At 54.1% G+C, this 23248-nt stretch overlaps 3 protein-coding genes across 9 annotated transcripts; 1 reads left to right on the forward strand and 2 right to left on the reverse strand.

Annotated features, from left to right (window-relative positions):
- Window positions 1-111: 111 nt before the first annotated feature.
- On the reverse strand, window positions 112-3749 carry CTSE (cathepsin E). 2 transcript variants are annotated; one of them, XM_042800037.1, is made up of 8 exons: window positions 3623-3749; window positions 2706-2823; window positions 1632-1750; window positions 1334-1533; window positions 951-1073; window positions 716-857; window positions 506-604; window positions 112-276 (listed from the first exon to the last, which is right to left on the reverse strand). In XM_042800037.1, the coding sequence occupies exons 2-8, from the start codon at window positions 2821-2823 to the stop codon at window positions 112-114; spliced, it is 966 nt and encodes a 321-aa protein (XP_042655971.1). In that variant the 5' UTR covers window positions 3623-3749. The 2 variants fall into 2 exon arrangements, with proteins under 2 accessions (XP_042655971.1, XP_042655970.1); XM_042800036.1 differs by having other exon boundaries at window positions 506-857.
- A 307-nt stretch (window positions 3750-4056) lies between these two features.
- RHEX (regulator of hemoglobinization and erythroid cell expansion) lies at window positions 4057-14352 on the forward strand. 6 transcript variants are annotated; one of them, XM_042800229.1, is made up of 7 exons: window positions 4057-5338; window positions 5669-7321; window positions 9716-10191; window positions 10870-10958; window positions 11496-11603; window positions 12002-12063; window positions 12356-14352. In XM_042800229.1, the coding sequence occupies exons 3-7, from the start codon at window positions 10175-10177 to the stop codon at window positions 12560-12562; spliced, it is 483 nt and encodes a 160-aa protein (XP_042656163.1). In that variant the 5' UTR covers window positions 4057-5338; window positions 5669-7321; window positions 9716-10174; the 3' UTR covers window positions 12563-14352. The 6 variants fall into 6 exon arrangements, with proteins under 6 accessions (XP_042656163.1, XP_042656162.1, XP_042656164.1 ...); XM_042800228.1 differs by having other exon boundaries at window positions 5669-5770; window positions 6343-10191; XM_042800230.1 differs by having other exon boundaries at window positions 5669-5770; window positions 6932-10191.
- Window positions 14353-14446: 94 nt separating this feature from the next.
- AVPR1B (arginine vasopressin receptor 1B) lies at window positions 14447-19470 on the reverse strand. The gene is made up of 2 exons (XM_009970727.3): window positions 16824-19470; window positions 14447-15926 (listed from the first exon to the last, which is right to left on the reverse strand). Exons 1-2 carry the CDS (start codon window positions 17800-17802, stop codon window positions 15619-15621), a joined length of 1287 nt encoding a protein of 428 aa, XP_009969029.3. The 5' UTR covers window positions 17803-19470; the 3' UTR covers window positions 14447-15618.
- Window positions 19471-23248: the final 3778 nt, after the last annotated feature.

The raw sequence follows: 23248 nt of genomic DNA on the forward strand, positions 1-23248 counted from the left end.
TGTCTTCATCACCTCCGGGGACGCTGCTGCAGCGGTGAGATCCCCTGCCCTGCCCGAGGGCAGCAGCCCCGTGGCTCCGTTCCCCTCCTGCCCCCCCGGGATGCCACAGCCCTAAGGGACAGCGGGGGCCAACCCCACCCTGTTGTTGCCACGGTCAAAGACGGAGTAAAACTGACGGATGAAAACGTCGCCCAAAATCCAGAGGGGTCCGGCGGGAGGGGCGATGTCCATGCCCTGGAAGCCGCTGGTGCAGAAGGCCATGCCGTCGCTGTACTCCTGGGGAAGGAGAAGTGCCAAGCTGGGGACGAGGCTGAGAGCCTCGTGCACGTGGAAGCACGCAGGGACGGTGACTGCGGGTCCCGTGCACGAAGCAGTGGGGCTTGCAACCCGCTGGGACCCGTGGCTCAGCTCCCAGGGTGGCTCTGGGCCACCCTTGTCTCCAGAGCCATTGGGAATTGGGGGGGGTGGGTGGGTGGTGGGGGTGCCGCTGGAGCCGCAGCCGTACCGTGAGGGTGTAGGCCTGGGCGCCGAGCGTGTAGGGGAGCCCATTGATGGTGAAGGTCACGTCGGGCATCACGTTGAGGTTGCTGCACTCCACGACGTACTGCGAAACAGCCGGGCAGCTCAGCGGCGCTGCTGCACGGGAGGTCCCTCCCGGCAGGGTTGGGGTCCCAGGGCTTTGCCCCCCCCCTCCTCTCCCCACCCTTGCTGTCACCTCTCCGTCCACAGCTGTGGCGCCAATATAGCTTTGCAGTTCTTTTATATCCTTGGTGGGGCCCGTGATGAGAGACGTCCCGGTGTCCACGATGGCCTGGCAGCCGTCCACGCAGAAAGTCACTGTCCCACCCAGCTGGATGCTGGAGGAGGAGGAAAGAGAGAAGGACCAGGAGGGATTTGTCCTGCTCCCCTGCCCCAGCCCAACCCTTCCCTCCCTGCCCAGCACCACTCACTTGTCCAGCTGGATCTGCCAGTACCCTTGCTGGGTGACTGGCACCCAGTTCAGGGTCCCCGTGAAGCGAGAGGGGTCAAAGCCACCAAAGAGCAGCTCTCCTCCCAGGGAGGATTCGGGGTTCCTGGTGGGAGGAGGAGACATGAAGGGTTTCCTCTCTTTTATTTTGCACATTGCGTTTTAAACAGGTGGATTTATACCCACTCGCTTCCCACAGATGCCTAAGGTCATTTGCTTTATTTCTGCAAGGCCTAAGTTCTATGATGATCATCACGATGCCAAAAAAACCCCCTTACTACCTCAGTAACATGTCCTTATTTTAGCAGCCCCTTAAAAGCAATGCCAGGGTCTAAGCAAAAGCCTGGAGCAAAGCCATGTCCGTACGTGCTCAGGTAGACGGAGAACATGGGCAGCTCCACCAGATTTTGTGCCATCATGTTGTCAAAGACAGGGGTGACCCCATCCACGGCCAGCGAGGGGTAAGCCAGCCCCAGGATCCCGTCGAACTCGGCGTCCAGGAAGGCTTTTCCTGGCTCACTGACGCTCTCTGCAAACTGCTGGTTGCTCACGGTAAGGCCCTCAACCTGGGAAGAGGAGGAGGAGGAGGCTCGATGGTGGTGCTGAGTCTGTAGGCACATCCCAGGCACGTTGTCCAGAGCAGGAGAAACCAAAGATAACTCACAATTACTTGGTCAGATCCAATGACTCCTGTCAAGCTGCCGGTCCCGTACTGGATGGAGAAGGGGGTCCCTATCGCCTGGTATGTGCTGGACTGGGATGGCTGAAACTTGGTGTGCTCAGCTGGGGAAGGAGACGGGAGCTGTCAGCAGAAATGTTATTTATCTGCACGGCCACGGGTGCCAGGACCCCCCGCCACGGCCAGTGGCAGTGACCGGCCTCGGAGCAAACCGATGGGGCAACGTGGCATCGCCGAAACGCCCGTGTGCCGGGCGTGCTGCCGGGGGACAGGGCTGCTCATAAGACAACGGGGCATGCCGGCGTTTCGAGGAGGGATAAAACCCACCCCGTGTCAATCTGCCTGAAAGATGCGAGGTTTGTTAAGGGGAGCGGGCTTAGCTTGTGCAATATTTTTATGAGACCTGAAGATCAGCGCTGCTGTCCCTGTTTTACAGGCAGAAGCAACACCAAGGGCACTGCTGTACCCAACAATTTTCCCCAACCTGCCTTGGGCTCTGTTGGAAGCACCCAAGGAGCCCAGGGGCTGCTCGGAGCTGCTCCATGTCCCAGGACAGCCGGGCTGGACTTGCCAGGGCTGGCTTATCACTGACAGCCTGAACAAGCCCAGTGCCTGTCACCCGCCGAGCCCCTGGGCAGCCAGCCCGGAGCCGTGCCGTGCTCTGCACCCGCCTCGTTCCTGCCACCCAACCCCTTGCTGACAAGCCCTATTATGTGCTGTCATCTTTGCTTGTTTGTTTAAAGGCTCTCCCATAAGAATGGCCTGAAGAGCACGTCCGATATCTCCCGCAGGCTGATGGTGCTGGCGGTGTGATCACCGCCTGCGCCCGAGGAAACCAACCCGCCGAGGCTCCCCCTGCTCACCCCCCCCCCCCCCCCCGATTTCTGTTAGCCCTGTGTGCCTTGGAGGGCTCAGCTGGGTGGGGAGATCCCCCCAGAGTCCCTGGGCTGTGTGTGCTGGTGACCCCACAGCCTCTTTGGGGCCACCCCAGGGGTGTCACCCCGGGTTCCACTGCAGCCAGCCGGAGGGGGGACAGTCGGTTGGGGAGCCCCTACTCACCGCAGGCTTTGCTGACGCAGTAGACAGACGGCACCCAGAGGTTGGAGGAACCCGTGTCGAATATCACGGTGAAGTTCTGGGGGGGGGTCCCGATGGAGATCTGCCCGAAATACTCCATCTAGCAAAGAGCGGAGCCGTGAGTCGTCGGCACGCCGAGAAATCCTGGCAAAGGGGAGCCTGTGCCTGGGTGTCTGCAGAGAACTGATGGGGTTCAGTGCAGGGGGTGGCTGGTACCGGGGCAGCGTTTGATCTGTCGTGGCCACACTGTGCCAGGTGAAATAAAGGAGCCAAATATTTAAGGCAAGCCGGGAACAAAAGGCAAGATGGTGGCTGCAGGTGCCATCCTCTTCCTGCTGGATTCAGCGGGAAGGCTCTCATCATTAAGGTAATTCGCTTTATTTCTGCAAGGCCTGAGTTCTATGATGCTCATCACGGCACCAAAAATCCCTCATCCTCAGGATGCAGACAGTGACGGGGGCTTTGGGGACAGGACCCTCAGGCTGTGGGGGATAGGAAGAGCCCGGGGAACACCCTCCACCTCTGGCTCTGGGTCCTTTGTGGTGGGGTCTTCCCTGATGCGTGTGAGGTGTGTTAGTTTTGGAGGAAATGTGTCTGCCCGCCGTGTGCTCGAGAGCGCCGCGGGCTCGGGGAGTGCAGAGGGCAGGGAGGGGGCTGGCAGCGCCTGCCGTGAACGCGCTGCCTCGTCCCCTCTCATCATCACAGCCCTGGGAACAAAGGACCGGCGGGCAGGGCAGCGAGCCCTGGCACGCTGGGGCACGGGCTCCGTTAGCCGCCGTGGGCTTTACGGGCAGCGTTTGGGTGGTGGGGATCACTCATGCAAAGTCATGCCTTTCGGGGTGTCCGCGACCCGCTGCTGGGACTCGGCACCCCGCAGCCCTCGGGGCCACCGCGCTTACGTCCAGGTAGTTGATGAGGGGCTCGTTGACCTCCGTGAAGGCAGCGCAGTCCTCGCTGTACTGGACCGTGTCGAGCCTGTGGGCTTTCCAGAAATGGGAGAGCTGCCCCCGGTCCCGCAGCAACTTCCGCAGGGAGCGGTGCCGCCTCAGGGTCACCCTGGGGGAGCAAAGGTCCCGGTCACTCGCCCGGGGCTGCGGATGTTGCCAGTGTCCTGAAGTCCCCGTGTTCACCCTGAAGGTCCCAGCATCTCCAGGATGCAGGTCCAGAGCCTGCTTCCCCGCACCCCCCACTGCAACGCTTTCCAGCCGACAAGGGGGGGACTTAATCTGTTTGAGCAGGGTGCAGCTGGCAGGAGGGCATGCGCGCCCCAGCACAGGCCTGCTCGCAGCGGCGGGATGGGCAGGAGCTCAGCGTGACTGGTGGAAAAGAGCCTTCAGGCTGGGAAAAAGGACCAGGGCCAGGGTGAATTCGTGCCGGTGTTTTCTGCCCCGTCTGCTCTCACAGGCCTCGGCTGCGGCCGGCGGCTCGTCCTGCTGAGGGGGTCTGCCCGGGGGGATGGACACGGCCACGGAGCCGACGGACCGATGGAAGCAAACCGACAAAACATCCACGTGGTCCCCGCAGCCCCGGGGGGAGCTCAGCTCTGCTGTTCATCACTGCCCCGCTCAGCGCTGGCAGCTCCCCGGCAGCGAAACCCCTCCGAGAGCCGGGGGGGAGCCGGGGTGCACCCTGGGGACCCCCTTACCTTTTGAAGCTGCTGGCCAGGGAGAGGCAGAGCACGGCGAGGAGGAGGAGGCGCTTCATGCCGGCGACTTGGCGGGACGGGTGCGGGCAGCGCCGCGGCGTCGTTCTTATAGCGACAGGTACACCCGCGCCCCGGTGCACCAGCGCCCGCGATAACGCCCCTTTCAATGTCAACACGGGGCTTTGGCAGCGGGAATGAATCACGGGCCACGTCCCAGGCGAGGCAGAGCGAGGGCCCCGGGGTCAAGTTTGGTTTTGTGGGCGAGGGGCCGGCGGAGCGGGGCGGTGAGCGGGGACCTGCCGGGCTGTGGCAGCTGCTTTTGGGGGGGGCAGCGAAGGTCCCGCTGCGGGAGCAGAACGGGGTCTGCACCCCAACGCTGGCTCCTTATCCCCTGGAAATCGCACAGCCCAGCTGAGCGGGTGGAACGCCCCCCCCAAATTGCTCTGGGGGAGCCTTTCCCCTTTCCACGGGGTGCCCCACACCCTGACAGCTCTGAGGGGGTGCAAGGAAGGAATGTGTCTGCAGCATCCGGCAGCTGCTGAGCAAACTTTAAAAGGTAAAGGCTAATTAGCAGTGATGAACTGCTCGGGAATCTGCAACTTTCCCTTTTAAATAGCCGTCAGTGCCATCAAAGCGCAGTCAGGAAGGAGCAGCTTTGCACAGGAGACAGTTACATGTCACTTTACAGCCACTAACGGGCTCTTCCCCAGTGGCTGATTTTCGTTTAACACAGGACGGCCGTCTCATTAAGCCTCTGTGAATGCGAATAAAAAATGCTAACGAACAAATAAAGCCTTCAGATCCAGAGGGGAGGCGGGTGGGGGGAGGCGAGGATTTTCTTGCTGCCACCATCCCTCCGACATGCGGCTGAAGGCTTGTGATGGTGCTGTGTCATCTTTGTGGTTGTTTTTCACGTTTCTGATGCTACAAGAACTGGTGACGGGTGTCATGAAGGGAGTTGTTTTACCCAGTGAGTATCATTCATGTAATTGGGGGGGGGTTTTTCTACCCTTACTGCTGTGCTAGTCGATTTTCCATTTATCCTTTTAAATCTGGTTTATCTAATTAAAGTCCTCACCCTGAGAAATTGAAGTCCTCATCTGTGAGGCGCAGGTACCGGCGGGGCCGTGAGCCCAAGGCGGCCCCACGCAGCCCCGGCTGATGGGGGGTGGCCGGAGGGCGAGCTGGGTCGTGTCTCCTGTTAGGGGGGACTCGTGTCTCCATCCCGGGGAGATGCTGACGCGCTCTTCCTCTCCCTGGCTTTGCCGGGAGCTTAAGCTTAAAAAAAATCTTATCAAAGGTTTCCTGGGTGTGAGCTCGGAGACTCAGAGTCGGCGCTGATGGCAGTTGCAGCCGTTTTTTCCAAGTCAAATGAAAATTCCCTGCACTTCCTCATGCCCAGGTTGGTAGCTGCAGTATTTTTACTGAGTAGCTTTTATACACATTTATTATTTATTTCTCTTTAAAGATACAGTTTAATGTACTGGCCCCCCTTCTTGTCCTAATCATATGTTCCTAGGAGGGATTTTAAAAAATCCTTCCTAAAACAAAAGCAATTGCAGCAAGTGCCAGATCATCTGAAAGCAGCAAGTTGATTGTTGCAGACACTGTTTATAATCCAAAAATCCTGTAATAAAATCCAGCCTGAAGGATCATTTGGCTTCTGAGATAAACATGAGTGTGAGTTGTAGTAAAGACAAGCTGAATACTTTAAGCAAAATAGTTTTTTTAGTGGAAAAGATCCTCAATTTAGTCATAATAATCTGCAAACTCATGACAGTTGATTCAGTGTTAAAATAAGAAGATGAAAGAAATAAAGAGGCCACACATTTCATTCAGAAATTTTTGAAGTTAATCAAATCTGTTTCTATTTTTGTTTAGTTATTTGAAAAGTAATTTTAAAACCCAAACCCTTAAAGGTAAATCAAAAGTTTTATTTCAAGTCGAACAAAACGGGTTTTTTCTTTCTTTCAGAATCCAGTGCAAGACTTGGCCATATTTGTCCAAAAAATTGGGGAAAAAAAAGGCTTTATTTCATCCATACTTTCAACTGTACCTCAGTGTTTGCAATACACTGCATATGCAGATGGAAGAGCAGCTGCGTTTTCAGGACACGCTGCCCGTCCCTGCCTGCGCCTGGGGCATCTGTGCCGCCTTTACGGCGGAGAGAGCCCAGAGTGACGGAGCCCAGCGTGCAGAATTATTTATAAGTCTGGGGCCTTTGAATCCATCTTGTTAATAAAACAGCAGAAAAAGAACCTTACATTCAGTAGAAATGCAATGAAACATGACTGCCAGCTACTGGAGCATCCCAGGTCTTATAAGAAATATATGGCCTATATATAGTCCTGTACTGCTTCCAGGCAGTAGCTGTCATAAAGAGTGTCTTACCCCATCCAGCTTTACATACTTTCTCTCAGATATGTTAGAAATAGCTTATGCACCTTGCGTGAAAACTATGCTTTACTCATTTTAAGAAACCTGCTTTCAGGCTAAAAATAAGTTTTCTGTGTTCTTTTTTTTTTTTTTTTTTTTTTTTTAATATATATTTCCTTTGGTTTAGCCACTTTCACGATTAGCTCTGATTCAAATCGTACCCAAGCAGCATTTTCTGAAAGGCCTTTTTTCTCTGCTTCTCAAATACTTCTTCCACCTGTTAATCTGTATATACATCACTGAGCACTTGAAAGAGTGAAACCCTGCAATAGCAAACACTCACTTTAAAAAAAAAAAAATAAATAAAAACAAGCAAGCTTCAGTTAAATATTTACCCATGGCACAGAAGTGGTGGGTAAAGCAGGACTAAAATCCCCCCGTGACGGAGCTGATGGACGTGGTCCCTGCGATCCCAGGGGATGTGAGGGAAATGTGGGCAGCGACTGGGCCACGACGGGGACCTGGCAGGGGACCCCAACTCCTGGGGATGAACCTCGACGGTGGCTGGCACCTGGGCGTGAGTAGTGATTTAGTGATTTGCAGGAGCCGGTCTTCTCTTTGCCTTTAGAAAGTTGGGGGGATGCACTGAGCTGCTGGGGTGCTATCTCCCTGGGAGAGGGTCGCTGTGGTGGTGTGGGGATGGTGGGGATGTTTAAACACCAGCAGGCACCGTCCCCATGAGTCAGGGACCCCGCGAGAAGGGGGAGCCCCTCGCTCCCTGCCCATCTCCTGCCAGGGAAGGAGCGCAGAAGCTGCCGCAGGGCATCTGCAGCACCAGGACACTGCTTGGGGGTGAGAGCTGCGAGATCAGCTCCTACGGGGCAGAGGCATCACGGTCCCCAAATCTGCTGCGAACTGACAAGAGTGAGTCTGCCACTCTGCCGTTTGCGCCCCGCCGTTATTAACTGATGCCACAAGTTACTCCTGACCAGAAAATTTTTCCAGAAAAAGGGCAGGTGGTGGCCCATTCACCCCCAGCAGACACCAAGCCATGCCAAGCTCCGGACCCGCGGCCCTTATGATTTAAAATGTTTTACCCCTATAGCAGTCTTTTACTTGGAAGCACGCAGCGCGCTTTTTGGGTGTCAGCTGAATTGCTCGGGGCTGACCCAGCTCCACCACTGCTGGGCAGAGCTCTCCGCCCTCGGGCACCACTTTGCTCCAGCAAATCTCAACTGCATTTTAGCACAAAACTGCTGGAAGACGGAGCAAGAGGGGAGTCACCGCCAAGGAAAACAACCCAGGGGGAGACAGCCAGGCCTGATCCCCAGCCCCGGATCAGAAGCAGGCGCAGAACAGCAGAGAAACACCCAAATATATGTAAATGAGCCAGTTGACAGAGGGGAAGCGTCACGGAACCTCGTGTGGGCTCGTTCCTGCCATCACCATCGGGGTAGGGCGAGACCGCATCCGGCACCGAGCCGGCGAGCGCCTCTGCTCCGCTGGGCCCCTGCGGCTGCACGGCCGCCCAAAATGCTGCCAAAACGTCCTTAATTCCGGCTCCCTCCAAGGCCCTGGCTGCCCAGGTCCTGGGGGAAAGGGAAAGTGCGGGAAGCTCCGGTCCCCCAGGTAAAACACCGTTGGATATTGCTTTCCCCCCGCCGTTGCATGCGATGCCTCGGGAAGCGGAGGGGTCGTTCATCGGGACGGGAGCTGGGTTCGGCGTCGGTGCCCGAGGGGTGCCTGCAGGCGTGCATCACTGCCAGCCTGAGCTTTAGCCTTAACCCGGGGAAGCAAGGCCTGGCTCAAATCGGATTAAGATAATTTGAGGCACTTCTGTGATTTTGTTTACCTTTAGATTGAGCGTAGACATCTTGGATTCACTACAGCCAAGTAGGAGCTCTTTACAAGCCTTGATTTCAGAAGGACATCTTGCTTGAGAAAGGGTTAATAACCTGGGGGCTAGAGGGAGGGAGGCTCACAGCAAGTTTACTCTACACCAAAAAAGTACATGTGCTGCTGCCAGCATCTTACTGGCTGTTATCTTCAAAATAGATATTTCAATACGTGCCTGTGTATCATCTCTTCAATCTCGCCATACCCCATCTCAGCAAAGAAGCTGCCTGCTACTGATATTTGGATTCGGGTCTTATTTTGCAATTTCCTTTTGAACAGCTCATTTTTCAGATTGTTATCTCCTGCAGCAGCATCTCCTGCCCCACAATAGGAAATGAGCCATTTAAGAATGACAGCCATTTGAGAAGGATATTTGGGGACAGATCAGTTCAATAAGGGAGGGGGAAAATTCCAGCAAGAAATGTACTTTTTGCTTAGCAATTTCCAAACTGTTTGGGTGAGTGGAATTCCGCAGGAGACTGATGAGGCTATTGGTAAAGCTTTTGATAAATTACCCTGGGAGATATGTCATAAAGAAAATCATAGAATCTGATCCATAGGATGGATAATGCCTTTGCTTTAACTATCAATCTATCTATCCGTCTATCAATCATATTATCATGGCTCCTTAATCATCGTATCAAAGCTTTAGTTGAAGATACCTCCCTATGTTAGCCATTTATAAACACTAAGTATGTAGGCATTGAGTGAAGATTTGAAGTGCTTTTTTGCAAGAGAAAGCTCACAAAATAGATGCCCTGGTTGCTGTTCATGATTATAAACCTCTTCAGTATTATGGCCAAAAGTTGCAAGGCAAGGGGCTCAGCTCAGGTGTATGTGTTTTCTGATTATGCACCTTAAGTCCTCTTAACTGCAACAAGATTTAAGCACTCGCCTAGAATTAAATCAGAGGTGTCTCAAATGCAGAGGTGTTGAAGGGCCCTGACCTTTCTCACTGGATCTCGACCAATGCAAGATCCTGACGCCAAACCCATGGCCTCCTTTTGGTTATTTTCTTTTATGGGATTTTTTTTTTTTTTTTTCCCAGATTACAATTATAAAATATTTTTTGCAGATTTAAAAAAAAAAAAAAAAAAAAGAATCGCAAGAGAGGATTAAAGCAAGAAGAATAAATTTCAGTTCTTGCTGCTATCAGCGCTGCGGTGGAGCCCAGAAGCTCCAGTCACCTATCAGATGTGACCGAGGCGGCAGTGTATCAAACCATTAAGCCCAGTGGTAGCGCCGGGGAGGGCGCGTGGCTGTGTGAGGGGTGCACACGAGAGAGGGACTCGCGCAGAGGGAGGGCTGGGAGCCTTTCCCCCACGTCTCCCACGCCGGAGCCCCCCTTTCAAGCGGCGAGCCTGATCTTCAGCTGACGTGGAGCAGCGTGGAGCTCCGTGGCACCATTTTGGTTGATTGCCACCAGGGCTAGCTGCCTCTTTCTCTGTGCGTGTGCGTGTGTGCGTGTGTGTGTGTGTGTCCCAAGACCTCCGACGCTTCGCCGGGCATCGCGCCGAGACGCTGGGCAGGGAGGATGAGCACTTGCGAGTGGTGAGTCCAACCCCCCCCGGGGTCCAAAAGCCGCCGGCCGCCCTTCGCGGCCCTCCTGCAGCGAGGGGAGCACTCCGAGGTGGACGGGGCACCTTTCTGCCGAGTTTCTCGGTCCTCGCTTGGCCGGGCTCGCGGATGCTGTGCTGGGTGTCGGGGGGGGTGGCAGAGCTGGCGGGGGGGGGGGGGGGGGGGGGGGGATGATGCTGCAGCCCCCGTCGCTGGTGACACCGCGCCGGCTTTTCGCTGTGCCGGGGCTCTCACGCGTTCTCGCTGGCCGGCCGCGTTCAGCAGACACACGGGCGCCTGTCTCAGAAAGGGCTGATTTTGGCCGGAGTCACCTTTGTAAATTCTCTCTCCCCACAAGCACTTGCACACATACACACCCCACACCCCCCCCCTGCTCCCCCTTCCCCCCCCCGCTGGCAATGAGACTTCTGAAAGCCCTTCTTAAGACAGGCACCCAAAAATGGAGTGCAAGGAGCACTAGTCGTTTTTGAAAATGAAGCCCCAGATTTTTGGGCCCATCACCTCCAAGACAAAAAAGCAAAACGAAAAACTGTACCAGCAAACCTTGGTCTAAAACATGCTTTGAAGCAATGGCAGGCAAACTGTACCTGAAAGTTTTCAAATAATTTGGTTATTTCTTCCACTTAGACAAAATATTTTTCTCTCGTTCAGGTGGGTGCTTGTTGCCATCTCAGCTGTCACCTTGATCCTCTACGCTCTCCTCTTGCTGACACTTTACATCATGCTCAGCAGGAAAATAGGTGAGCAGCTCTAAGTGGTGCGGGCAGTATCGGATGGGGTTATACAGCCTTTCATTGTTTCAAACCCATTTTCTTTTATTGCTCTTGTTAGTAAAGTGGTGGAAAAATACCATCAGAATCCGTTTGCAAAATATTAGTTTAGATGAAGATAAAATTTCCAGCAGGAAAATCTTTCACACAAAAATGCTGCCCACATTTGTACGTAAACAAGCCCTGCTTGGCCCCATGGGTCAAACTAATTTCCAGCTTGCATGGGAAGAGTTTGTGATGGCGTGATTTAACACTGGGGTGTCTCATCACAGGAGAACAGGGCACTCGCTTAATCATCTCAGTAATTGAACCGATAGATATTTGCCCGCTCCAATAGATAATAACAATTGTTGCTGTGCCAGCGGCTTGTGTGGAACTGGCTGTGCCGTGGGGCAGTGCTGGGGCTCGGGGAGCGGGCGGGGGTCCGAGCGGCGTGGTGCGTGGGGTGCGTGGGACACAGCGGGTGTCGTGGGCCGGGCAAGGTGCTAACTCGGCTCCTGGTTGCAGCCAGCCACTCCGGCAGCGAGGCGGCGAGCAGCAGCCCCGCGGCACGGCCCCAGCCGCCTCCGGCCTCCGCAGCGGGAGGGGAAGGGGTGCCAAGACCAGCCTACGTGGGTAAGGGGACCCTGCAGCCACGGGGTTTTCTCCTGGCACGTGAATCTAAATGTATGGTATTGCATTTGTGCAATCCTCTCTTCCTTGACTGGCTTTGAAAACCCTCATCTCCTGGCCTTGACCTTGGCCTTGGCCTTGACCTGGTGGAAGAGGGAGCAAGCGGCCGGGCGAAGGGCAGGCGCAGCAGCACCCCGCAATTCCACTTGCCTCCCGCCTTCCCTGGACTCTCCCTGCCCGGATCCCCACGGGCAGGGGGATGAAGAGGGGAGGGATCCCACCGGTGCTTTTTGGATTTTCAGTTTTCACTCTCGAGTGCATTTGCTTTTTCTCCCTGATTATTTTTTTTCCCCCTAACGCCCCAAGCAGCGATGGAGGTGGTAATGTTTCCTGTTTTTAAGGGAGCAGCGACACATCTTCAGAGACCTCGGAGGACTCGGACAGCAGCCCTTCCTGCTCGCAGGTACGGCCGCGGGCAGAGGGACTTTGCCAACAGCAACCGCGGCTCCTGCCCGGCTCAGGACCCACCGAGCAGCAATGTGGGGGGGCCAAACGCATCGAACCATGCTGAAATACCGGCCGTGAGGCTGGGGGGGTGGTTGTCACCTGCCCTACTCAACGTTCCCCATTTATTGGGAAGCATCCCCAGGGGTCAGGGAGATCCCTGGGCACAACCTTCGCGTGGGTTCAAGGGCAAAGCCCCCCCCCCGGGCGGGTGCTGGTGCCTGACCTGGGGTTTGTGTCTGCTTCCGCAGGGCCCTCGCTCAGAAGGAAACCTCAATTACACATCCCTGGTCTTCCCGGGGAAAGGCCACGGGCCAGGCTCCACCAGGGACTACGAGAACATGAAGATTAGGACAGACTACGTCAACGTGGACCCAAAGAAGAAGCAAGTGGATTTCTGGCCCTGCTCCAGCCCCGTGGCATCCGATTCCATCGAGTACACGGAGATGAAGCTGTGACACCCAGGACGCTGCTGCGGGGTGTCGGGTCAGATGCTGCCAGGACGGGGAGGTGCCCGAAGCCCCCGACAGCCGCACGCCCAGGGCTTCCCCTGGCCCTCGCCTCGGCCAGCGCCTGGCACGGGCTGACGCCTGCCAGCTTTTATTCCTTGTAACACTCTAACCCGCTGATACAATTTGCTTGGTGTTTTACTTAAATGCATCACTGTTCCTGAAGGCTGCTGAGCATGGGATGGCGCAGGGAGGCATTCCTCCTACCCAGGCTGAAAGGTACTCTCCAGTTTTGTGTGATGGCCCTTTTCCTCATTTCATGAAAGCAAGTGAAACATCCCCCCCTGCCCTTCAAAACGGGATGCAGTTCTGGGAGGGAAATTCATTGGTCTTCAAAATTCCCACTCAAACTGGCTGGCATCTCCTCTGAATGACGCTTTCTTTGCTGATCGCTGTCACAAAATAATTTTAAATACAGTTCCTCCACCAGCTTTGCCCTCACTGCCCGACAAGCCCTGTTCCATCAACCTCTCCTGCTCCCCTTTTCCCTGGATGCTCAAAATCTTTCCAAGTCCCCGTCGTCCTCAGAGCTGTCGCTGGGGCTGGGGTGGCTCGACCCCTGGCTATGCATCAAAGGGGATGCCAAGGAAGGAAGGTGGCCCTGCCAGGGAGCTTCCTCCCCCAGCTGAAAGCCGTCGTCATCAGCCCAGCTGGCAAACAGCCGAGGGGTTCCCAGGGGATTTATATCCCCCCTCCTTGGGTGGAGGGCCTGGGCTGGCTGCTGGTGCCTCTGGGCTGTGAGGGGGGCAGGACTGGACCAGAGGTCTCCCCAGGAGCACAGGCAAGTCAAATCCTTCTGTGTCTGGTGGGGAGGGGTGATATTCCCTGTTTCCCACCTTTTGCTTTTCCTGCACCCAACGCCCTGGGTGCAGGAGTTGACCTCCCCCACCTGAGCGATGCCTGTGCCCAGCAGAGCTGTGGAGGGGGGTTCAGTGCCCTGGGCTGGGGTGCACACCGCTGTCCCCCGGTGATCTCGCACCACGTTTCACCTTTTCCTTAAGCACTGGTTTAATTTCTAGGGGAACTGAAGTGCAGTGCTGCAATTTTCTCTAACAAAACTGAGTTGGGGGCTCTCTAGCTTGCGGAGATAAGCGTGGGATTGTGAACTGAGTATGCTGGGAAGGCTGTTATCTCCTCAGAGGTGCTGCTTCCCCTGCTCATCAGTGATTACAATTGTCGGGTCACCTTCATGCTCCTGAGGTCCAGAGAGCCAGTGCCTGTCTGGGGCTCGCTGTCCTCTCCCTGCCGCAGCAAATTGCGGCTGCAAATGGGGCCCAGTTCCTCCCACCACGCTGCTTTTTGCTACTTAGGATTTTTCAAGAAATAAACTTTCAAAGTGCTGGGGAAGGGAAAATTCTGCAGTAGCTGGGAGCTCTGTTAGGCCGATGGAGCTGCTGTCTCCCGGTACAGCCCTCCTTCATCAGGGATGGAGCTGCCCCAAGAGCATTTCAAATCGGCTCAGCGGCGATGTGCTTTAATGAAAGGTTGTGAGACAATTGATTTGGTATTGATCTCGGGGTGTGTCAGGCACTCCTGGTTTTAATGACCTTGTTGTGTGGATCTGGCCTAACTTGAAGGACACACAAAGGGAAATGTTCTAAAACCCCCCAAATCTCTGGGAAACATTGCTGAAGGCCAGGAGAGGTGTGTTTATGGAACTGGAGGTGAGGCCAAAACCAGCTAGTGGGAGTTTCTGGAAAAACTGATTCAAATGCTTGGTGATTAAAAATTGAAAATAATTTAAGATTTCAAAATACTTTATTCCTAATGATTTACTTTTATAGGTTTAGCCTGTGATAATAGCAGGAATAATGCATCTTGCTTGCAGGGAATTTGCTGGCTGGGGCACTGCTAAACCCCCACCAGCAGCTTTTGAGCTCGATTGCCAGAGCAAATAGATGCTCTTGCCTGTTTCACTCCCACTTTCTTCTTAAACAAAACAGCTTCTGGGAGCCCCCCAACATGCAGGGAGAAGGGCAGGGGCCGGGCGGCACTGCAAGCCCATGGCTCGTTCCTGGCCGCCCCTCCTTTGTGCTCCCAAGTGCCCTGAAGCCATCTCTGAGCCCTGGGTGGTTTTGGCACTCGGATCTCCGCTAAATAAGACAAAAGCGGCAGCAATTCGAGAGCAGGGATTTAATGGGAGGCAGCAGCTGCTGAACAGCGCGGAGCAGCCCCGCGCAGCGGCTGGGGGCTGTGAGTAAACCTGTCGGAAAGTGTCGGGGCACGGAGGGAGGCAGGATCTGCCTGGGCGAGCTGGAGCTGGGCCAAGGCTGCTCCGAGCAGCTCTTCGGTGGTGCCGGTGCTGCCTTTGGGATGCTCGCTGCAGCGCGATGCCGCTGTGCGGTAGCAGGACAGTCGTGCGCAACAGGAGAGGACATTCGTGCCCTGTGGCTTTTGCTTCGGCCCTGGGGAGGTGGGCAGGGGGTCCGGGTCCAGACCTGCCTGTCAGCAGAGGGCAATGCCATGCGGCACGGAGGGGAGAGTGTGCCGAGCCCCGAGGCGTGGGAAAGCGGCGTCTGCTCTGCCAGCAAAACCCCGAGGGTGGGAGATGAGCAACTTCCAGGGAGCTCTCAAGCAGATGTAGCCATGCTGCGTCCTGCTGTGCTCAGCCTGCTTTGCTGGCATCTGTTAAACACCCAAAACTCTTCCCTCCAGGAAGACACGCTGGCGCAGCATCCCGCAGCAGATACCTGGGGTGTGAGGCATTCTTGGAGGAGGGCAGGCAGGCAGTGAGGGCGTCCCTAAAGTGCAAGAGAGGTGGATGCTGACAGACAGCAGCCCACGGGGCTCCGTGCTTCTCCCCCAAAGCTCCCAGCAGTGTGCAGAATAGCAAGCGCACAAGGAGAAGATGGACGGTGATGCCTTCTGGGTTAAGCACCCAGCTTTCTGCAAAAGGAGGTGTTACCAGGCAGGGAGAGAGACAGCTCTGCAGTGACAATGTTTGTGGTGTCACATCAGCTGTCCTCGGTGGAGGGACGTGCCCAGGAATGGGCCACTGCTGCAGCCTAGAGCGTGCCCGACTCGGTCACCACCTCCTCGCAGGGTGGGCAGAAGTCCTTGGTGCTGCCCCTGTGCAGGGGGAGGCCGGTGGGGCTGGCGTGGTGGCTGTGGCTCAGGATGGTGGTTTTCCTGCTGCAGAGGCTCCCGGTCGAGGCCTGTCTCCGCAGTCCGGGCCGGGGGCTGCCCCAGCAGGACAGGCAGCGTGCCGCGTCCTGGAGCAAGTGCCCGCTGAAGAACATGTAAATCCAGGGGTTGCAGCAGCTGCTGAGGCTGGCCAGCAGCATGGTGATGGTGAAAGCCACGTTGGTGGACTCTGGGAAGACAAGGGAGAGAGCTGAAACATTTACAAGGCTGGGCATGGTCTGGGAAGGGTCTCGGCGTGCAACAGGCAGGACCTTGGGGGCTCTTTTTGGCTCGGGCGCAGTTTCTTCATCCCATTCCCATCCCATCTGCTGGCATCTCTTTGGGTAGGAGAGTTTGCAGCAGGGCAGGCAGAGATGGGCTCTACCCTTGGCTGAGGGTTGCAGGTGGGTGATGTATTGTAACAGGGATGTGCTGGAGCACATCCTCAGGGAGAGTGTTGGGAGACGAGGCCCAACAGCTTTTCGACCTTCCTTCAGCCTGTTCGCTGGCCGAAGCATCTCCCAGAGGCCTTTCAATCTTGGGTAAAGTTCCTTCTACCCACAAACAGACTAAGAGAGCTACTCTAAATTTCCAGAAAAAGTCAACCTATGAAATTGGAAATCTACTTTTGAAACCTCTGCAGCTGGCTCAGCAAAAGCCTTAAGGGCACTTGATGCTACACATGAAGGACCCGCTCCAGCAGCGCGGCAATCGGGGCTGAGGGTGGGAGCAGCAGGTGCAGTAAAACCCCTCCCTGCAGTCACACACCAAGCACAGCAGCTCCCAAAGCAAATTCCCACACGAGGAATGAAGCACACGTGGCGAAGATGCTCCTGTAACATCTTTACACATCCCTGCAGAATGGTCAGAAGCCATTGCTTTTCTGTGGTTTTACCGCTGAAAGCAATGATTTGACTCCACAGTTTTCTATAAATGCTACTGGGGAGCAAATCTGTAGCCTTCCCCGTGATTTTTTTAAAACGACAAAAATAAAGACAGCTTTTGTTCATTAAAAATTCAAGGGGCATGCTGTGTGCTTCGGGTGCCCTGGGCTCCGCGCCTGCCCGGCATCCCCACCGCTACTCACCGTCATCAGGAGCATCCTCGTCCCACACCGACCACATCTGCACGCTGAAAAACGGTGCCCAGCAGGCGACATAGGCCACCACGATGACGAAGGTCATCTTCACCGTGCGGATCTTGGCGCGGGAGATGGTGCGAACGCTGCTCACCCGCGAGGGCTGCCCGCTGGGGCATTGCCCGCCCTTCTCGGAGGAGTAAGGAGCGGGAGGGGCAGCTGCTGCGGGCCCCCCCGTGCTGGGGGCACTGCTCTGTGTCTTGCCTTTGAGGTTCTTGCAGATCTCGTAGCAGATGAGGCCGTAGCAGACAGTGAGGATGCTGACGGGCAGGATGAAGATGCACAGTGTGGTCCAGGTGATGTAGGCTCTGGCTCCCCACGGGTACCTGAAGTCTGCCCAGCAGTCCAGCACCCCCGAGCCCTGGCGCACCTCCCGCAGGGAGAAGATGAAGATCTGGGGCAGGCTGAGCAGGCAGCTGAGCAGCCACGTAGCCCCGATCATCGCGTAGGCCTGGCGGCTGGGCTGCTGCAGGCTGTGCAGCGGGTGGCACACGGCCAGGTAGCGGTCCAGCGTCATCACGATGAGCATGTAGGTGGAGGCGAACATGCTCAGCACCTGCAGGTACTTGACTGCTCTGCAGAGCGGGTCCGGCCCCAAGAAGCGGAACGTCACCTCCCAGATCATCTGCGGCAGCACCTGGAAGAGCGCAACGCCCAGGTCGGTCAGCCCCAGGTGCAAGATGAAGAGATGCATCCGGCTCATCTTCTTCCTCAGGCGGTACATCGCCAGCAGCACCCCCATGTTGCCTAGGGTCGCTACAGCCAGGATGGTGGCCAGCACCCCGATCTCTGCCTTGGCCAGCTCCTCATCTCGGGTGTGCAAGAGGGTCAGGTTGGGGTCCCCTGCCAGGGTCTGGGGGCTCAGCAGCCCCTGGCTGTGCCCAGGCCGGCTGTGATGCGTGCTGTTCCAGCCCCAGCTTGGCTCCATCCCTTCGGGAAGCTCTGCAGGAGCACAGGCAGCTCTAATGTTCGTCGCTGATGGCCTGTTAAACCCTTCCCTGCCTCCCCAGAGCTGAGCTGTTGGGGTCAGGGCTGCCCCTGAGCACTGCTGCACCAGCTCCTCTGTCCCCAACCTGGGGGGCTGGATGCGCCTCCTCCAGCACTCCCCAACACTGGTGCCGGCTGTCACCTCCTCCACCTTGTGCTCCTCAACATCACGCTGACCCTGTGCCGTGCGGCTGCAATTCCCCTCTCTGGCTGCTGCTCTGTGCAGATGTTCCCAGTAGGTGAAGAGGTGCAAGAGCTCCTGACTCAGCCCTTGATCTTTTTCTCATCTGCACTAAACATCCCCAAATCCCCTTTTCTGCCTGGACTGCTCATCTTTTGCATCCTCTTGGCGCCCTGCACTGGTGAATTGAAGGGGAAAGGGGAGCCCTCTTTGTTGCTGCTTTTCAGTTCAGTAAAAGTAACAGAAAAAGCTGCAGAGGCTGCATCTCTTCAGCCTTGCTGTTCCGAGCGTAAAAAAAGCCAGGTGAGCGGTGTCCAGGTGTCCGTGTCTCTGGGGGAAGCGGGGTGGCCATCTGCCAGCAGCGGCTCTCGGTTGCCGTGTGTGGGTGCTGTCTGCCCGGTCTGGGTTTTATAGCCTGGCAGCTCCCCCCCCAACCCGGGGCGGCCCCCGGCCTGGCCACGCCGGCCCTGCGCCGTGCTGGACGCTGCAGTGGGCTGGGGGGAGCCGGTTCCACCCCCCCCCCCCCCCCCCCCAGAGCTGCCATCCCTGGGCTTTGCCAGCAGCTTTTGCCAAACGCGATTTCTGAGCAAGAGCCAGAGGCTGGGAATCCTCCTGCGCTTCCACTCCCGTCCCCTGCATCCCCTCTACTGCAGCGTATCAGGGCTGGGGATGCTCTGTCCCTACGAGTCGGACCCCCTCAAATCGCTTGCCCTTGGCTTCTCCTGGCCCAGGGAGATGCCTCTGTCCCGAGAGCCTGTGCACGGGGGGAAGGAGGGGGTGTGGGTCCCCCAGAGCAGTTCCCCCAGCAGGAGCCAGACATCCACTGGCTTTGTGCAGCTGCGTCTCAGCCCTCCAGCAAAGTTGGTGAAAACATCAAGTACTGGCATCGCGGCGTGAGGCTGCCTGTTTTGGTCTGCTGTCCCTTTCCTTCTGCGTAGGAAGAGGATGGAGATTCTCCCTGAGAAATGGCAAAAGTCTGATTCTGATGTTGCAGAAGCCTGACTCTGCCTGCTTAGTCCTCAGCTAAATGCTGTCTTACGCCATCTGACACAAAACTACCCTGAAGGTGGGGAGTGGGATCCTGCTCATCTGTAGAGCAGGCTCACCTTGAGTTGTCAATATTTGCCCCCCTCCCTCGTCTGCACAGAGCCTGGAAAAAAATCCATGGGAAAGGAAAAGCTGATGGGAAGGAGTGAGCTGAAGAGGCCCCAGCAGATGCAGACTTTATGCAAAGGTGGAGTGTGAGTCAGGGGAAAGGCCATGGACAACAGAAACGCGCTCAGTCAAAGGACAAACACACCATAAATTGTGTGGCTGAAAATACAGATGAGTGGAAATGCTCTTGTGCCTCGGCAGAGCTGTGGCTGGGCTGGGAGCTCAGGTGCCTGTTTGCCAGCTTCTCCTCCTGATCTTCCCTTCCCACTTTTTTTTGAGCCTTCATCGTGTCTTCCCACAGGGTGTGTGATTGCAATCTATTTTCATTGCATACATATACAAATACATGTGCGTGTATACACACAATTTCACTTTTGTTTTGAAACATTAAAGCTTTTTTTTTTTCTTCTATTTCAATTGATGTTGAATTATAGTAATAAGAAATAAAGCCATCCATCTATTTCCAGTGATTTTTCCTTTCTCTGCTGGGGAAAGATGACAGCAGCAAACAAAAGAAATGCACCACCATGGGCTTCTTCCTAGCGCTTGTCTGCTTGACATGGGCTTTGCTGTTTGCAGAGCCTGCTCCAGCTCACTGGCTGTGATATTACAGTTAAGTTGCCTGTTAGAAGGCTGCTATTTGCTGAATAAAGATTTGCAAATCACCTCTAATAACCATAAATGAGTGCAGTTTGTATCTAATTAAAAGACATTCATTCTTATAAGAGACCCTATGGATATAAAGTACCCATCACAGGAAAGTGCCTGGCTGAGGTGCTGGCGTTCGAGATAGGTATTTCAGTGAATAATGTAATTTTCTCTGTTTGTGATCAGACAGCTGATTTTCTGGAAGATTAATAGAGGGCAGTGCAAAAAAACCCTACAAAGCAATGAAAAACTAAGATGAAGGCAGAGATGGAAGGGCAGATTCTGCAGAGAGAAAGAAACATTTAAAGGGTTTTGAGGACAGACTCGGCTTTCACAGGCACCAGTTTGATTTGGGAGCAGCTCCCTCGGAGTTAGAGCTTTTACTCCAGATTTACTTAAGTTCAGTTGCAGGGAGAATACTTCTGCAAAGGCGCTTAGAGGAAAGTGAAGTTAATTTGCAAAAGAAAAATGATCCCTGGAAAATAGAAATTAATTTTCTTTAGAACGAGAGATTATCACAGCAAGGAAATTTTTCAAGCAGATGGATTGAAAAAATAAACTCATTTTCTTTCACTCTTTTCCTGAACGTTTTGACACATCACTAGTATTGCTAGTGCTTCAGCAAAACCAGAGCTGGGTTCTCCAGCTCAGGAATTACTGGCTGGGCATGGTGCTGGTTTGTTTAGTGCTCTGGGAGGTGATGGCTCAGCTGTGCCTGGGCAGCCCAGTCCAAGCTGCAGCTACTTAGGCTGTTTCCCATAAACCAAGCCCTGGGGGAGGAGAGGTTGGAGGTGCTGCAGGATGAGGAAAATGCTGCTGTTTTCTGGTGATACATCTCTTTGTGCTCTGTGGAGGGAGTGCCCAGTGGCAGGAGGCTGCCTGTGCTTGGGGCAGGTAGCTCTTGGGGCTCTGAGCTGCTGGTTATTGCTGCCACGGGGTGACACGAGCCCTGAAACACTGTGAAAACTGTTGTCTGTGCTTCCTCCCTCCCCCCTGGGTGTGATGCTGAGGTATGGGACCGTGTAACTGGATTTCTAAGATCTTAATGTTTGGTTTGTCAAGGTAACGCCGTATTTACGTAGCTAATTTTTGGCAGCTGGTAGCATCGATACACCATGAAGCATAACACATAAAATGCTGTTTCTATTACCAGCCAGCATCCTGCGCTCTTTTACTGCAGAGGTAGAGGTTTTGTGATTGCCAAATGATTTGGCACAGTATCTAGTTACTTTGCTTTGTGGGTAGCTTGCTGGTTAAAGGAATAAATTAAATTTGTTGGCTTGGGTTTATATGATGATTTGGCTCACTTTTCAACACAAATATTTTATTTGTGGTATGTGATGGTGTTAAACTTATTGCTGACAGCACAAAACATACTTGGTCTGTCTTTAGCATTTAATCACTGAAATGTCTTTTGTGGTTCGGGTCAGGAAAAAGCAAGATTTGGTCATTTTGCACTGGTTCAGATGCTGTAAAATTAATGGTGTTGCAACTACTTTATAGCAGCTTGGGAAGATTTGGTCATTTTGCACTGGTTCAGATGCTGTAAAATTAATGGTGTTGCAACTACTTTATAGCAGCTTGGGATCATCTCTTTGGAAAGACTGAGGGCAGGAATGAGGGCTGGGAATTCCTGGTATCTAATGCTACTTTTAATGCCAACTCTCTGTCAAAACTGAGCCACGAATGACTTCCCCTTCACCTTCTGAAAATATAAACTGCTGAGACTTTGCAGTTTTTAAAGACTTCAGTACCTTTAAAAGCCTAGCTCGCTCTTGCCATTGGCCTAACTCTATGTAGGACTGTGCTTCGTTTTTCTCCAGCTTGGGGAATTTGGAAGCTGAAAGCTTGATATAATTTGTTTTTTTGTTGCTTGCCATGTTTATGAAGAGTTCTCAGAAAAGTGGCCTTGTGGTGTCTGTCTTATTAGGGAAACAAATTTCTCTGCAGTGTGGTCATTGAACAGAGGATGTGATTGCACCTATTACTGGGAGTGCCGAAGGATTTAGTACAGCCCTGGTCCATCCTGATACCATGTGAAATGCCCCAAAATATTAAACTGTCTCTAAATGGACATCTGGTTCAATACTTGCACTGTGACTCCCATTACCCACTGGAGGGAGAAAACTCTGCTGTATAATTGGGCAGCATTATCTGTCAGAGGGCTCTGGGAACTGAAGACAGGAGCTCCTATAATTTTAAGGTAATTATAAACCAGATGTGTCAGTCAGTCTCCCCTTTTTCTCCCCCCTTTCCCTCATTCAGATTTTTTTTTTTTCCATTTAATTAAAACCTCTGATCCTGCTTAATATTAGAAAGCATGTCTGGGTGCATAAATAAATATGCTAAACACATGGCAAATGCCCCAGAGCGGTGCCTGTTAGGGACACGGCTAGGCAGAACAAGCAGTTTTGATTTTAACGGAAAATCCATGTGAAGCTGTAAAAATTGACAAGTAGAATAACAAAAGCTGACAGCGTTGCATTACAGAACTAAACTTTAAAGTATCAGTGCTTAAAAACATTGCCTGGAACATAAACCTGGGGGGCCGAGCTGCCGTCCCTGGAGGTGCTGTGTCCAAGCTGTGAATTTGACTCAGCCCAGCTTGCCTCAGAGCATCTCTCCCTGCATCCTCCACGCTGCTCCCAGCATCTCTGCTGTGTGGGGACAACCCTGCCCGCCCAAACACCCCGAGTCTCCCCAAACCATGCCCAGAAGCACACGTGCCCCCCCAAACCCCACGGAGGCAAGCCAGCCTCGGTGGGGCTTGGACCAGCCCCCTCTCCCTGGCACGGTCTGCAAGGTGAGCCTGAAATGCCTTGCAGGCTGGTGAACAGCACCAGAGGATTTCTGTTGGAGAAAATAAATCCGATCCTGGGGCGTTATTGCAGCTGATAACTCTATTACAGTTTACTTTTTCCTTGTTGTCTTGCTGTGTCTTTTCATTTGACCCATACGTATGGAAACAGTCTGCTTAAGTAGAGGCAACTGCCAGAGGAAAAACTGAAGCTACAGGCATCTTAGAGATAGCAAATTACTTGTTTATCATCCTTACGTTCTCCCTGTTGGTTTCTCTGTATAGCCAGGGATGTTAAAAGACTTTGGTAGCTGTGAAATGCTTCAATTTCCTTCCCCACTCCCTCATCTCCTTTTGCTGTTATCATTAGCATTTAAAAACCAGACACAGCCAGAGCATTTACAACCTTAAAATCAATAATAATAAAAAAAAACCCAAACCAGAATTACATTTCAAGGCTGGAAACAAATGGCTTTTTCTTGTCTTCTACTGATAGGTCGCTGTCGGCATAATATATGTCTGTTAGCTCTGGTGCAGACAGACAGACAAGCCAGTTAAGAGCTACCTGGCAGGCAGTGGGGACAGGGGAATTCACTGGGGCCAGAA

Source organism: Tyto alba, unplaced genomic scaffold (genome assembly GCF_018691265.1).
Source record: "Tyto alba isolate M040663 unplaced genomic scaffold, T.alba_DEE_v4.0 Super-Scaffold_30, whole genome shotgun sequence".
NCBI classification, from domain to species: Eukaryota; Metazoa; Chordata; class Aves; order Strigiformes; family Tytonidae; genus Tyto; species Tyto alba.